The sequence below is a fragment of the Labeo rohita genome, chromosome 22 (genome assembly GCF_022985175.1).
Source record: "Labeo rohita strain BAU-BD-2019 chromosome 22, IGBB_LRoh.1.0, whole genome shotgun sequence".
Lineage (NCBI taxonomy): Eukaryota > Metazoa > Chordata > Actinopteri > Cypriniformes > Cyprinidae > Labeo > Labeo rohita.
In genome coordinates, this window is record NC_066890.1 from 28,268,118 (window position 1) to 28,285,328 (window position 17,211).

A 17,211-nucleotide genomic window follows, 5' to 3' on the forward strand; every position below is an offset into this window, starting at 1 on the left:
CACTGCTTGGCTTTTGTCTGAGCTTGAGGCTGAGAAATGCCTCTCTTTGTAAGGCCTAATTATTCCATGACTAGTAAGAGCCTAATTACCAGAGGAATTAGCGCAGCGTTCATTGTGAGGAAGATGTCGTGGGGCTTTTGAGGTATTGACACGGTAGATGAGATCCCCCGTCAGCTGTTTAAATTTTGACCGATCTCTGGTTACAGTCTAGCAGACACACCTGTCGAAACGGCTTTCCCTCCAAGAGTGTGTGTGCGCCTGTTTGTGGAATGTCTGAGCGAGATTAATGTGGCTGTCTCAGACAATGTGATACTAGGCGCTCGAGACGCACATGTGGACATGCCTGGATGTGTGTCAGAGCAGCTGGGAACAATCGGTACAAGTAGCCAACGTAGAAGCCACTAGCACTGGATGCCATCCGCTTTAGGATCATGAGTATTTGGGTTTGGTCGAGATTGAGTGTGAAATTATTCCTGGCTCCTTTCTGATCGCAGGTGTCTTTTTCAGTGAGCGCATCTGATAGATTTTCATGTGCTGCCAAATATGCACAAATGCACAATAGTGAGGCATAACCTAAATTGTGACAGACATAGCGAAGCACACCAGAATGATATTGCATTAAAAAAAACCCCAGAGAAAATCATGCTTGCAAACAACCCTTAATTTTCCCCCGCTTTATCTCACCATCTTCCGTACCCAAGTTGGAGGGACGAGGACTGATCTGAACCACCGTCACCGCCCGTCACACCAGTAATCATTCTCCGCCGTTTCATTTGGCAGTGTAATGAAAGCAATCCCAGAACGCTTCGCTTCGGCAGAACAGAGATAATGAGGAAGCACATACACATGAACACACAAACATTGCTGCTTGATTTAGGAAGACGGTCTTCCGTGGGCCACAATGGGAAAAGCAAAATGTTCACGCTCGTGCTTAACATTCAGTCTTTGCAATCTTTTCGTGCATGGCACATGCTCCCAGGATAAAAAAAATGTGTGTAGTAACCATTAACTAATCTTTCTGTCAATCTCAACACCATCTTCTTTGTCTCTTGATAACAAGCAATGTGAAGCTATTAAAGTAATATGCATGGCAAGCTACAGCAATTAAATTGACTACTGTTGTTTGCTACAATATCAGTGTCTCCCATACTAAGGCTTCTGTATTTGCATAATCTGTCGCTACTACCTCCCAGTTACTTTAAGTGATCAAAATTTTGATTGTCGACACAGATATTATGGAGACTAGAGGGTGGGATATTTTGTCTTAGACCATTACGCAACAACATAACCACTTACAATTCCTTAACAAGCACCCAACTACCAGACTTTCCTCAAAACTACCCAGAAAACATTAATAACTATACAGAATATTGCAGCAACCACCCAACTACCCAAAACACTCTAGTGGGCACTAAGAACATCCTAGCAATAACCTAGAACTTATTAGCAACAGCCCATCCACCCAGAAGTCTCTAGCAACCACCTAAAACTCTCTAGAAACCTAGCAACCACCAAACTAGCCAGAATTCCATAGAAACCACCCAGAACACACTAAAAACTATTCAGACCACCTAGGACTCCTTAGCAACCATCCATAACACTTTAAGTAGACACCAAAAACACTACATAAGCAATTACAACTCCCTAGCGAGCAATCAGAAGAACACTCTAGTGGTCACCCAGAACACCCTAGCAACTGCCCAGAGAATACTAAAAACTACCCAGAACACCCTAGCAACCACCCAACCACCCAGAACACTCTAGTGGCCACCAGAAAACCATAGAAACTACCTAAAACACCCTAGCAACCACCCAAAGCATACTAACAACTACCCAGGACACCCTAGCAATCACCTAGCAACCTCACAAACGATTGTACGCACATAATAGCGTGCAAAAGTTAAACGTTTAAATAACATTGTGATATGCATGAAGATTTTACCACCCAACCACCTAGAACACTCTAGAACACCCCAGAAACCACCTAAAACACCCTAGCAATCACCTGGAACTTCCTAGCATCAGCCCAACCACCCAGAGTGGCCACCAAGAACACCCTAACAAATCCCTAGAACACATAAGCAACCACTAGCAACCACCCAACTACCCAAATTTCCATAGAAACCACCCAGAACATCCTATCAACCACATAGGACTCCTTAGCAACCACCCAACTACCCATAACAGTCTAGTGGGCACCAAGAACACCCTAGCAATCACCTACAACTCCCTAGCAACAGCACAACCATTTTTTAGTGGCGAATTTTGAACAGAATTTTTAGTGGCGACCCAGAACACCCTAGCATCCACCTAGAACATCGTAGCAAACCTCTAGAACACATATGCAACCATGCAAGGACTCCCTAGAAACCTATGAACCTAGCAACTACTGAACTACCCAAAATTTCATTGAAACCAACCAGAACACACTAAAAACTATTTACAACACCCTAGCAATCACCTTGAACTCCCTAACAACCACCCAACCATTCAAAACACTTTAGTGGCCACCCAGAACACCCTAGAAACCACCTAAAACACCCTAGCAATCACCTATAACTCTCTAGCAACCAACCAACCACCCAGAATGCTCCAATGGATGCTCCCAGAATACCATACAAATCACGTTAAACACACTAGCAACACACTATAACTACCCAAGAACACCCTAGCAATTACCCAACACACCCTAGTAATCACCTAGACCTCCCTAGCAACCACCCAACCACCAAGAACCAAGGCCACCCAAAATACCTAAAGCACCTAAACAACCACTCAGAACACCCTAGCAATCACCTGGGACGTCCTAGATCCTGGAACCTATGAACCTAGCAACTACTGAACTACCCAACATTCCATAGGAACCACCCAGAACACACTAAAACTATCCTGAACACTCTAACAATCGCCTTGAAGTCCTTAAGAACCACCCAACCATCCAGAACACTTCAGTGACCAGAACACCCTAAAAACCACCTAAAACACCCTAGCAATCACCTGTAACTCCTTATTAACCAACCAACCACCCAGAACACTTCAATGGCCACCCAGAACACCACAAAAACATGTTAAACATACTAGCAACCACCCGGAGAATACTAACAACTACCTAAGACACCCTAGCAATCATCTAGACCAGGGGTGTCAAACTCCAGTCCTGGAGGGCCGCAGCCCTGCAGAGTTTAGATGCAACCTTAATAAACACACCTGATCCAACTAATCAAGTCCTTCAGGCTTAATTGAAAACTGCATAGTATGTGTGTTGGAGCAAGGTTGGAACAATACTCTGCAGGGCTGCGAAGTTTGACACTCCTGACCTAGACTTTCCTAGCAACCACCCAACCACCCAGAACACTCTAGTGGCCACCCAAAACACCTAAAACACCATAGCAACCACACAGAACACCCTAGCAATCACCTATAATTTCTCAGCAACCACCCAGAACAAACTAAAAACTATTCAGAACACTCTAGCAATCACCTTGAACTCCCTAACAACAGCCCAACCATCCAGAACACTCTAGTGGCCATTCAGTAGGCAACTGCCTACAACATCCTATCATCCACTCAGAACGCCTACAACATCCTATCATTCACTACCATCCTAGCAACCATTTAGAATGCCCTAACAACAAGATTTTTCAATGACAAGTAAAAATAGATAAATAAAAATTCTCTGTATCTCAAATTGTTAGCAACTGACAAAATGCAGTTTGAAGCATGAGTTGTTAACTAGCATTCACTTTAGAAAGTTTATTATTTACCACATGTAAGTCAGTTTAAAACAGCAGCTACAAAAACACATTTTCAGCATTTTACTGTATCGGTGACCTAATATACCAATTACAGGAACATATCTGCAAATGATCATGATTCAAACATCATATTGATTTTATCAGTTACAATCAGCTACTGTCCTCAACATAAGTTGCCAACATGCACTGATCTACGACCAGCCACACTGACAAAGTCTAACAAAGACGATGCAAGAATTAAAAGGTTCTCTGAGGACTACTGTCTTGAATGGACCAAACAACATTCGTGTGTGGTCTCGAGGGTCTTACTAGAACCAAAAGGCTTTACAAATTTTAAAGAGTGGACAATCATAAAAGGCTGTGTGGAAATGTCTTTACAGCAGCTATAAAAATACAGAGGCCCGTCTGCTCATCCTAAGAGGCTGCTAATCGATCAATAAACATTAGCGGCGGCTAATCCACCGTCCCAGCGGAGAACAACACCGGCAGACGACTCTAGACAAGCAACAGGTCTCACTGCCACAAGTCTGGTACGGTTCACAGAAGGATCATTCGGTGAGATGGAAAAGTGTTATTAACAAGAATGTGAAATAGCATGTGAACAGATCTGAATGTAATTTGATCTGACATGTCCATTTTAGAAGATGACGTCCTCAAACCAGATGCTGTTGTACAATCAAAAACACAAGGGACCAAAAACTTGTTCATCAACAAATGTTCATCCAAGAACTCTTCATTCCCAACGGCACATCCTGCACAAAGGACTGCAGTGCTCTGACCAATCAGAGAGTCTGAACCAGCACAGGGAAGAGCAAGGACAAGTGTTCGGCTCCTTTGATGGGGAGTTTGTGTGTGGTGTAATAGTGGATCACTTCAGGGATGGTGTCGAACGGGGGGCTGTTCTGGCCCAGGATGTAGCGGCCGTCTTTGGACTGGCTGAACTTCATGTGCATGAATCCCTGGCAGCTCCTGACAAAAGAACATGCAAAACTGCCATTAATCTTCAGGCATGTTGGCCAACAAAATAAGCTTGAAAATGCCTTCCACAAAATAAAAAAATACTTGTTGTCTGTTATATGAAATGCAAAAACAACAAACATGAAAAAACAAAAACAAATAAACCCTTAAATAAAATAAAAATAAAATAAATACTAAAATAAAATATTCTGTCATAAACCTGAAAAAAATGCTATATTCTATGAAAAAATACCAAGCTGTTACCATACCAAATAAATCATGTTTTTTTTGTTTTTTTTTTTGATACCACCATACCACACCTGAAAATCAAATAAATGCTTTCCCCACTATATAATACAGAAAAATATAATTACATAATATTTTAAAAAAAAAAAATCAAATAAATGCTCAAATAACATACAAATAAAACAAAATAAATACTTAAAAAAAAAAAAAAAAAAAAAAAAAATGCTTTCCCTAAAAAAAAAAAAAAAAAACAAAACAAAAAAAAAAAACTTTGCTTTGTTATATGAAATGCAAAAACAGTAAGTCTGAATAATCAAACTCCTCCACAAAATACAATAATACTCTTTAAAAATGTAAAAATACTTTTTTCTATAAATATATATAATAAACCTGCTTTCTATGGAGGCCTGTTTCGGCCACTAAATAAAAACTAAAAAAAAGTTTATTACGACCTTTTATCCTACAGTTCTGACTTTTTTCTCGGAATTGCATGATACAAACATGCAATTCTGACTTTTTTCCTCACAAATGTGAGTTTGTATCTCACAATTGTGACCTTTGTTTATGCAATTCTGGCTTTTTTCTCAGAAATGTAAGATATAAACTATAAATTAAAAATTATAAATTCCAATTTTAAAGGGGGGTGTGGGGGGGGTGAATTATAAGAAAAAGTCGCAATTACACATTTCTGACTTTGCTCGCAATTGTTGTTAAGTCTCAATTGCGAGATATAAACAATTCTGAGAAAAAATACAATTGTGAGATATAAACTCGCAGTTCTGAAAAAAAAAAAAAAAAAAAAAAAAAAAAAATCACAATTGAGATATTAACTCGTAATTCTGAGAAAAAGTCACAACTGCAAAATATAAACTTGCAATTCTGAGAAAAAAAGTCACAATTGTGAGCTATAAACTAGTTCTGAGAAATAAAGTTGAAATTGACTTGCAAGTTGGTATCACGTAATTGTGAGAAAAAAATCTGAACTGTGAGATATAAACGTGCAATTCTGAGAAAAAAAGTCAAAATTGACTCTCAGAATGCGAGTTTGTATCACGCAATTGCGAGAAAAAAATCAGAATTGTGAGATGAAACTCGCAATTCTGAGAAAAATTACAATTGTGAGATATAAACGACTATCTCTGCAGCTATTTCTCAGAATTGTGAGTTGGTATCACGCAATTGTGAGAAAAATGTCAACTGCGAAATATAAACTCACAATTAACAAAAATATTACAACTGTGAGATATAAACTTGCAATTCTGAAAAAAAGTAGTCACAATTGCAAAATATAAACCCGTACTTCTGGGAAAAAAAGTCACAATTGTGAGATATAAACTTGCAATTCTGAGAAATAAAGTTGAAATTGACTTTCTCAGAATTGTGAGTTTGTATCACGCAATTGTGAGAAAAAAAAAGTCACAGCTGTGATATAAACTTGCAATTCTGAGAAATAAGTTGAAATTGACTTTCTCAGAATTGCGAGTTTGTATCACATAACTGCAAGGAAAAAAAAATCAGAATTGTGAGATATAAACTTGAAATTCTGAGAAAGTCAATTGTGACTATTTCTCAGAATTACAAGTTTATTTCTCAGAATTCCGAGTTTGTATCATGCAATTGCAAGAAAAAAGTCACAATTGTGAAATATAAACTCGCAATTCTAAAACACAACAACAAAAAAAAAAACACAATTGTGAGATATAAACTCGCAATTCTGAAAAAAAGTCACAATTGCAAAATATCAACTCGCAATTCTAAAAAACAACAACAACAACCAAAAAAACACAATTGTGAGATATAAACTCGCAGTTCTGAGAAAAAAACTCACTATTGCATAATATAAACCCGTAATTCTGGAAAAAAAAAAAATCACAACTGCAAAATATAAACTTGCAATTCTGAGAAATAAAGTCGAAATTGACTCTCTCTCAAATTGAGTTTGTATCACACAATTGCAAGAAAATAAATCTGAATTGTGACAAACTTGCACTTATAAAAAAAAAACAATTCTGAGATGTCAATTGCGACTTCATTTTTTAGAATTGCGAGTTTGTATCATGCTATGACAAGAAAAAAAGTCACAGCTGCGAAATATAAACTCTGAGAAAAATTCTGAGAAAAAAAAAAGTCAAAACTGTGAGATAAATCTGCAATTTTGAGAAATAAAGTTGAAATTGACTTTCTCAGAATTGCGAGTTTGTACACAATTGTGAGAAAAAAAAAGTCAGAATCGTGAGATACAAACTTGCAATACTGAGAAATAGCAACTGACTTTTTTCTGAGAAACAGTCGCAATTGACTTTTTTTTCTCAGAATTGTGTAATTGTAATAAAGAACTATTGCAAAACAAATATATAGAAAATAAAAAAAGTCAGCTGCAATCGTTTCTCAGAATTACAAGTTTATTTCTCAGAATTGCGAGTTTTTATCATGCAATTGCGAGAAAAGTGACAATTGCGAAATATAAACTTGAAATTCTGAGAAAAAAGTCACAATTAAAATATAAACTTGCAATTCTGAGAAAATATTATGCAAAATATAAATTCTCTAAGAAATCAAGTCACAACTGACTTTTTTCAGAATTGCGAGTTTGTATCAAGCAATTGCAAGAAAAAGTCAGAATTGTGAGATAAAAAGTCACAATTACCTTTTTAAAATTTTTATGCAGTAGCAGAAATGGGCTTCTATAGCTTTCCCCCAAATAAATAAAATTAAAATATTTTGCTATATTCTGTGAACAGCAGCAACAAAGTGTCTACTTTCATATTACTATGATAACATGCCGTTATTATATTATATATTAATTATATATATTATATTATTTATATATATATACACTTTTTTTTTTTTTTTTTTTAGAAGTAATTTACAGGACCATTGTATACAAATCCTATTACAATACCATCATTGAACCAACATGCTAATTTTATTTTATTTTTTAAATTTTTTTAACATTTAAAAAAAAAAAAAAAAAAAAAAAAAAAGGATAAGTAATACTGATGACAACAAACTAACCACGGACAAATTCCAATCATTTTATCATGACTTGACAGCTTTAATAAAACCTGATCCCTGGGTGGAGTTGTGAATCTGGTATTTGGGTCAGCGGTGAACAAAAGATTGCCGGCGATAAATAGGACAATCTGAGTGATGGCGTAAAAGAATATCATAACTTCAACTGGTGTGAATACGATTCTCGACATCCCCTTTAAGACAGCTCAGTCCAAAAGACTGGCTTTCTATGTATAGAAACAGGAAGTCATTTGTCAGTTGGAAGCTGTCATACTGTACTATAACATTCACCTTAATAAGTGTGAATGAAAACACACAAAGCCAGAGAGCATCAGGCAGCGCATTAAAATTCAAGACTTAACATGTTCAAGGAGCATGTCGTCTCCAACAAGGTATTATCCGCCAGGTACGTGCCGAACAGAGTCACTTACTGAAAATCTCGGCTTGAAATAAAGCCTGTGAATCTCGACGGCGGCTCGTTCAAAGCTCTCATCGTTGAGCCGCTGTCGCTTTGATTTAGATCAGACCTCTGAGGCTGTAGGCGTCCGACATTATGACATCAGACGGCGTCGTTCATCCATTCCCACGGCTGTCGCAAGATTGCGGCTTGTAAAAATGGGAACAGCGTCTCAGCATGTCGCCGAACGTGTTTTTGCTCGTGACTTATAAAGTGCGCTCGCAATACTAGGTGTGTGTGATTACCGAGTGCGTTCAGGTGTGCGAAAGGCCTCCCGCTCGTGCCTGCGGCTTTCTGCGGGTCATTCATATTCATTAATGCCGCCAGGAGAAGCTTTGTGAACTGAAGAGCTGTTCACCTGCCTGATTACAGCTCGGGGAGAATAAAAGAAGAAGAAGAAAGAGGAGGGGGAACAGGGGTTCTGGATCAAGGCGGTAATTAGAGCTGCGAGATTTGACCAGATAAGCACTATCGCTCGAGCTGATAGCCTATCGAAAAAGTGCATCAGTGTGCAAATGAGACAGGGTCGTTTTTGTCCAAGGAGGCGGGGGGGGAAATTAAATCAAAAACACAATTATGAGAAAGTGTTCAATATGATGAGAGTAAAACAATGGAAGAGCAAATATGATGAAATACGAGATCAAACAGTGAGATCAAATGGATAATTTCAGTAACGCCGTCCAAAGCTGATTGGAAAATGTCACTTGAGAGAGTCTCCACATTGTTATAAGTGGCAAAAATAGGCGATAATTAACAACTAGCATCACATAATCACATAAAATATTTTTTACTATATTACAAAAGTTGTTGTTTAAAACAATTGAGACTTTGATGCAACCGTTTTAATGAATATTGTGGTAATATGAATTATACTATAAAAATTGGGCAAGAAACGTAAGGTATATGTAAGAAGCAAATAAATGTAGAAATTTTTTTTGTATTATATTATACTATAAAAAAATATAAACAGAAATAAATGTAAGATATAAATATACAAAATGCATGATATAATTACTTTTTATTAAAATAATGTAAGATACAAATATATAAAATGCACAATATAATTATATTTTATTAAAATTAATATTATATTACATTATATTATATTACATTGTACCATTGTACTTTCATTATATTATATACATTGTATATACATTTATAAAATACACAATGAAATATTGCTAAATGTATATACATATAAAATGTAAAGCATAAACATTAATAAATTATATAGCATACATTTACAGAATACACAATTGAATATTTATAAATGAATATTTATAAAAAAATATATTATATATACAAAAAATGTATGTAATGTTATATTATGTAAAATGAAGGAAATGTATAGTATACATAAGTAAACAAATGTAAAAAATATATATTTTATATAAATTATATTTATTATAAATAATAAAATGTATATTTACAATATATTGTAATATATATTATAAAATTAAGGTATACATATATAAAATACACAAAAAAAACTATTACAAATAAATTCAATAGATGCATAAAATTCACAATATAATTAAAAATCGATTATATTATATATGTAAGGTTTACATAAAAATTAAGGAACTTAATGATATACATCTATAAAATATACTAAATAAAAAAATATTATCAAATACATTTATATAAAAAATAAACAGAAATAAATGTAAGAGATAAATATATAAAATGCACAATATAATTTCATTAACTTGCAATTAATATAATAAAACATTATATTATATTATATTATATTATATTATATTATATTATAGATACTACAATACCATGTCAGTACTGTGTATGAATATTTCACAACAACAAAAAAACAAGGAATAAAACAAAACAAAAACAAACAAAAAAAAAACAATTTAACCTGTCCTATAAAATGCACAAACATAGCTGAAAATCAAATGAATGCTTTCCCCCAAATAAAATAAAAAAATAACTGTACCATGTTATATGAAATGCAAAAACATCAAGCCTGAAAAAAAAAAAAAAAATGCTCAAAATAAATAAATAACTAGTTCTATGTAATAAACCTTTGCTCTGTTCTAAGAAAAAAAATATATTATTATATTATTATATTATATTAGAAATGTAAGGTTTGTTTATATATACACATTTATAAAATTCACAATTGATAAATATATTTATTATATAAAACGTTATAATATGTTTTATTCCATAAAAAGAAGGAAATAAATGTCAAGTAAACAAATGGAAAAATATATATTTAAAATGTTAATATATTAATTTTATTCTATAGTATAATATACAATTAAGAATTAAGATGTAAGATACACATAAATTATATATTATATTATATTATATTATATTATATTATATCATATTTAAAACAGTTCTTTTCCTAAAAAAGATTAACTCTACATAGGGGTGAAAAAAGAAAAATTGTAGGTGAGAATGAAGAACAAAAACAACTAAGATACAGACAACTAGATACAAATGAAGCAAAACACAAGGCAATTAGATGAAATGGGGTAATGGGGATGAGATTTGCTCACTTCATTTAACGGTAATGGAGGGAACGGAGAAATAAAATGTCGCTATAGCGGATTGAGAAAGAGGTCTAGTGCCGTACCTCAGAGAGAGGGAGTAGTCCAAGCGACTGGTCTCGCTGTTTCGTACCAAATAACTGCACTCCTTACAGAGGGTCAGCAGAGACTCGGCCTCAGATCGCGAAAGAGCGCCGTGATACCATCTGAAACACAGCATGCGTGTAACAGAAATCATGAACATATAGACGTCTTGAAGGTACAGTAACAAAAACAGCTTATTTTATTAAGAGTCAAGCAGGATAGAAAATGTTCCAAAAAAACTAAATCAACCATTTAATCATACTAAATCATACCTCAAATGTGTTGAATATGACACCTGTAAATATTTTGTGAGCGTGTGTGTTTGTAGCTGTCACGGCATGTTCCCCTGTGAGACCCCAGCTGCCGTCTGATATGTCTGGGGAATTTTGTATTCTGAGCAGCTGACTAATTTGCGGCAATATTTTGGACGCACTTGACTGCGCTTTCTAATGGCCCAACCATGCACACCGCCCCCATAAATCATATTCTCAAAGCCATAAAATAATAACACACTAGGTTGACGTTCCCAAAGGCGCGAGACGTCACACCGAGACCATCAAGTGCCTTGAAAATGTCAAAAATGTAAATTCTGTCACCATTTGCTTACCCTCATGTCGTTCCAAACCTGTAGAAAGTCTGTGGAAGCCAAAAGAAAAAAAAAAATGGCTTGGTGTTTTGGACCCCATTTACTTTCACTGTACAGTTGCAACAGTTCCTCAAAAGAAAGTACATACATTTAGGTTTGGCACAGCATGAGGGTGAGTAACTGCTGACAGAATTTCAGTGTAGAGGCCACAAAATGCATTATGGGATAGCATTCTAATTGCGGCATTTTTAGCTTAGCTGTCTCTGTTTGCCTCTAAAGTTTTTTCCTTCAAACCTCTAATGGTTTGTGGTGTGTGTTGGACCTACACTTGTTTCTCCAGGGGCAGGGTGGGATCCACTCTCTCCCCGACCATGGAATGAGGTTCGCTGGGCTTGCGTAGCTTCATGCTGCCTGTGGTTGGCAGAGGCCTGGAACACCTCAGGCGCTCTGTGGGTGAACAGGAACGGTCCCACTCAGCACCCTCAAACTGCACTGCATGGGCACAGCGAGAAAGAAAAAGACATCAACGTGATTGAAAAAGCTTTTTTTTTTTAACTTTTATAATATTGTATAACAACCAGGAATGACATGATGACAAAACAATAAAGCTCATTCATGATTATCTCAGAATTAATGTTCACATGATGAATGGTTTGTGGCATACTGTGAACGCAGTTGATAAATGGTTTCTGTCTTGTTGCATTGAGTTGCGCCACTTATCGTAAAATGTCATTGGTCATGTTTGTCACATCATGCCTGGTTAGGACAATTAACAAAACTGGTTTTGCAGAGCAGGAGGAGTCTAATCCAAAACAGCAAGGAGTAACAAAACTGGAAGGTTGTAGGGAATTAAGGTGGCAAACAACAATGTAAAAAGAGACCTGTTAATCCAGAGGAGGGGTGGAATTTAACTCAAGTATCAAACTGAGTGTGAAAACTAGGGATGTACAAGTTTTCGGCACATTATCAGTTATCAACCAATTTTTAAAAAATTATCGGTAGATATGCATTTCATTCTACATGGTCATTTCTCACATTTTTACATTTAGATTATTATCACCATTTTTGTCATATTATCGGTTATCAACCGATATTTTTAAATTTATCAGTAGATATGCATTTAATTCTACATGCTTATTTCTCACATTTTTTACATTTAGATTATCACTGCCCTTAAGTCAACTATGCTGTCAAGTGTGCCTGTTAAAACTAGGGATGTACAAGTTGTTGTCACATTATCGGTTATCAACATCAGTAGATATGCATTTACTTCTACATGTTTATTTCTCACTTTTTTTTTTTTGTAATTCAGTGTTTTTATTTGTTTTCAAAGTAGCATATTTATTTCTCACATTTTTACATTTAGATTATCATCACCGCCCCTAATTAAACTCTGCTGTCAAGTGTGAGTAACTGTTAAAACTAGGGATGAACAAATTTGTGTCACATTATCAGTTATCAACCGATATTTTTAAATTTATCAGTAGATATGTATTTAATTCTACATGCTTATTTCTCACATTTTTTACATTTAGATTATCACTGCCCTCAAGTCAACTATGCTGTCAAGTGTGCCTAACTGTTAAAACTAGGGATGTACAAGTTTTCGGCACATTATCGGTTATCAACCAATATTTTTACATTTATCGGTAGATAAATGATAGATGTAATTCATTCTACATGCTCATTTCTCACATTTTTACATTTAGATTATCATCACCGCCCCTAATTAAACTCTGCTGTCAAGTGTGAGTAACTGTTAAAACTAGGGATGTACAAGTTTTTGGCACATTATTGGTTATCAATAATATTTTTAAATTTATCTGTAGATTCATCGGTGGATATATATGTAGTTCTACATGCTCATTTCTCATATTTTTACATTTAGATTATCATCACCGCCCCTAATTAAACTCTGCTGTCAAGTGTGAGTAATTGTTAAAACTAGGGATGTACAAGTTTTTGGGACATTATCGGTTATCAACCGATATTTTTAAATTTATCAGTAGGTTTATCGGTAGATATGCACTTAATTCTACATGCTCATTTCTCACATTTTTACATTTAGATTATCATTGCTGCTTCTAATTGAACTGTGCCATCCAGTGTGGACACTAGGGATGCACGCTTTATTTGTACCTAATTGGTTATCTGACAATTTTTCTGACAATCTGTAAATTTATCAGTAGGGTGAATAATTCTACATACTTCTTGTGTTTTTACTTTTTTTTATTTAGAAGGGACGCACAATATTATCTGAATATTATCGGAATCAGCCAATAAAGGCTTAAAATGTAAATATCAGTACTGGCCCGATATGAAAAATTATGCCAATAATCATTTCTATGCATGTACAGAATGATGTATCTGGTGAGATTTGTTTTGTTTTTTTTTGTTTGTTTTTGTTTTTTTATACATTTTTACAGCTTGTTTACTTTGGATTAATTTTGCTAGTGATTTTTTTAATAGTTATTTTCAAAGCTTTCAATGTGAGTGAGAGTCATTATAAAAATAACTTTATTATTGTTTATTCAGTTCCAAAAAGTAAGTTTTTGCCCAAAACTAACCAAAACGAAAAAATAATTTGTTTAAAATCTCTGAACAGGGGAGACTTGGTATTGTTTCCAAACAAAAGGAGATATAATGGTATTGGCAATCGGGCAAAATGAATTGAAAAATATCGGCATGTCGGATATCTGCAAAAATCCTATATTGTGCATCCCTAACATTTAGATTATTTTTGCGGTCATCTAATGCTCACTTAAAAGTTAATCTAAAAAAAAAAAAAAAAAACTATTCTGTCACCACCCTGATAGCCTTGTTGGCAGCAAGCCAACATACTGTTGCGTTACGACCGTCCCGAGTTCGAATCCCGGCTCAAAGACCTTTCCCGATCCAGTTCCCCTGTTCTCTCCTAATTCTCCTAATTTGCCCTGTTTAGTAAATCTGGCCCTTAATGTTTACTATTAATCAGTTTACTTCAGCTTTATGTCGATTAACAAAATGATTGTTAATAGTTTTAGTTAACAATAGCTACTCTAATATCGTCTAGAATTATAATATGGTGTCATCCCAAAAAAAAACATAACGGAAAGACAGAACTGACCCCATGCAGTCATCACATGCTACTCTGAAGAGAGCAGCACTGAGTGGGAGTGATTTCAATCAAATAGGAAGCAAACGGGAGGTTTCCAGCAATACAGTGACTCAGCGAGCTCGACAGACACAAGACACTGGAGGGGAAGCAGCGGGGAGAAGGGGTCAAAGTTCACCTTGCTCGCCACAGATGGGCTCCTCCTCCAGCTGTCCGACCGGAGGAGGCCACGGCAGTTCGGTCAGATCTTTCATATCTAAGTCGGCGCAGAGCGAGCGAGCGATGCAGACAGTGAAAGACAGAGAGAGAATGGTGTGAAACAGAGATAACTGAGAAAAGAGAGACAATCCACCGATGTCAGTACTTTGCGCATTGCTTATCAGGCAGGAAATGCAATGTGAGAGCTGACTCAACATCTAATTACCATCTCAATCCCACAAATCTCATTACCAACACATAAATACACTCAAACAGGAGCTATTGTGATGTATTAAAGCTAGAGATGCAGTTTTGAATTTCAATACTTTCAGAATACGTACTGAATTCCATAAAGAACTTACTTGATGATGTATGTTCCACTAAACAACAAAGAATCTGGTCCACAATTCATCGTATTCTCACATTACTTCATAAATTAGCTAGTTAAAATGGGTTAAAACTTCAAAAAGCCCAGAAATTCCACAAATTTGTGCATCCCGATCATCTCAATTCGAACTCGCACACTTGCACGGGGCGTCTTGTAACGCGTACAAGCGCATCATACTCTCAAACAGGATTACAAGATGAAGAATAGGCCAAAGGGGAGGTGTGTGACATCTTTATAAACAGACCACCATCCGACACCTCCACCCCCTCCATCGCGCCCTCTCGAAAAGAACACGACGGGGTGATGTTTGGAAAAAGAAACAGGCGGGCCCATACATCCCCCCGCTGACTGGTGAATTATTGAAGACAGAATGTCACGGACTCTTTCGCCCCGCTCCCTGTGCATTATTGATGCCTGGCGCGGTACAATGGTCCCATCTGGAGAACCAGAATTGGAGAGTGGACCCGCTAATCCTCCTTCAAACCTGGATAACCCTGTAAATAATCTTCCTAATTCCACTAATAATAGAGATGATTTCCCAAATAATCCAGTGTAATTCTTAATGGACCAGCTAAAGTGACCAACCATCCAGATGAACTACACTACACACCTCTGGACTCTCTCTCTCTCTATTACTGAATAATCATAATGTAAATAAAACATAAAATACAAAAAAATATATATAATATAAAAATCATGGGATATGCTATAAATAATTTATTTGTCATTTTAATAACAATTACTGAAATGTAAAATATTGTTACACATACAGTGATATTAATGAAAAATGATATTAGTGAAACATCAGTGAGACATTAGAGATATTAAAAAAAAGTAATGAAATAAACAAAAACACAATTTATAATATAAAAAACATGGAATATGCTGTTGAACTGTAAATTATGCAATTAAACAAACTGCAAAATTACAAAAAACAAAAATATTTAAATATGTAACTCATATACAGTACAGTATTACATTTTATAATACATTTTAAAATATTTAATTAATTTAAAATCAATATTTCAGTATGTAATTTCATATTTCTTAATTTTTTATTACTACATTTTATTTTTATATTTATTTTATTATTACAATGGAGTTGTATATAAAATAATATTATTATTAATTACATTTTTATACATTTAAAATATTTATATATACTAATTTCATTATGACATTCATTTATTCAAATGTTTCTATACACCTAATGGTATGGCTGGATATCTAATTTAATATATAATTTTCGATATGCTAATACCGATAATATCAATACCTCTACTTCAATACCAATTCCTGAATTATACTTTTTTCAATACCAATTTTACGAAATTCATTTTAACAAGAATACATTACCTCAAAAACACTAATTTTATTATTATTATTTTTTTCAGCTTGTTAATGTTTGTAGACTTTTATGAACATCCATTACACTTCCACATTAAGGTCTGAACATAAGAAACCCAGGAAAATATTTCTATGGATGAAACACAAACCTAGTAAACGCACCATTACACCTGTATATGATTTGTATGTGATTTTCATGAGATTCTGCCTATTTTCATAACAATAGAGGATGCTTTCAGGAGAAACGCTAAGCAGGTATAGCGATTAACTTGATATAAAAGGCTACAAACAGCACATTTCAGCAACATTAAGGCCAAAACACATATTAGATTGCAATCAGAAGTTATTACAAACACTCGATGGTGGTTCAAAGTGTCATGTGGATGAGATTAACCCCTTAGGTACTGAAATTTGGTACCAAACGACAAAACATTTTTTGATACTTGATAGTATCGAGGCAATTCGATCAGGGCTTTTGATTATTTCTGCTGACGAGAGGCTTGGACACTGCAGAGAGCATTTTCAGTCCGACTTCTCTAGATAATGCTAATACAGTTCCTTAACCTGTTCAGCA

At 35.2% G+C, this 17,211-nt stretch overlaps 1 protein-coding gene across 1 annotated transcript in view; it reads right to left on the minus strand.

The window, feature by feature from the left end:
* Positions 1 to 3,733: 3,733 nt before the first annotated feature.
* shdb (Src homology 2 domain containing transforming protein D, b) overlaps positions 3,734 to 17,211 on the minus strand; it is a 43,091-nt gene continuing 29,613 nt past the window's right edge. Inside the window, exons 5-7 of the mRNA XM_051094185.1 lie at positions 11,937 to 12,102; positions 11,027 to 11,146; positions 3,734 to 4,724 (exon numbers count right to left, since the gene is read on the minus strand). Coding sequence (XP_050950142.1) covers positions 4,538 to 4,724; positions 11,027 to 11,146; positions 11,937 to 12,102 — 473 coding nt within the window. The 3' untranslated portion in view covers positions 3,734 to 4,537. The remainder of the gene's footprint in view (positions 4,725 to 11,026; positions 11,147 to 11,936; positions 12,103 to 17,211) is intronic.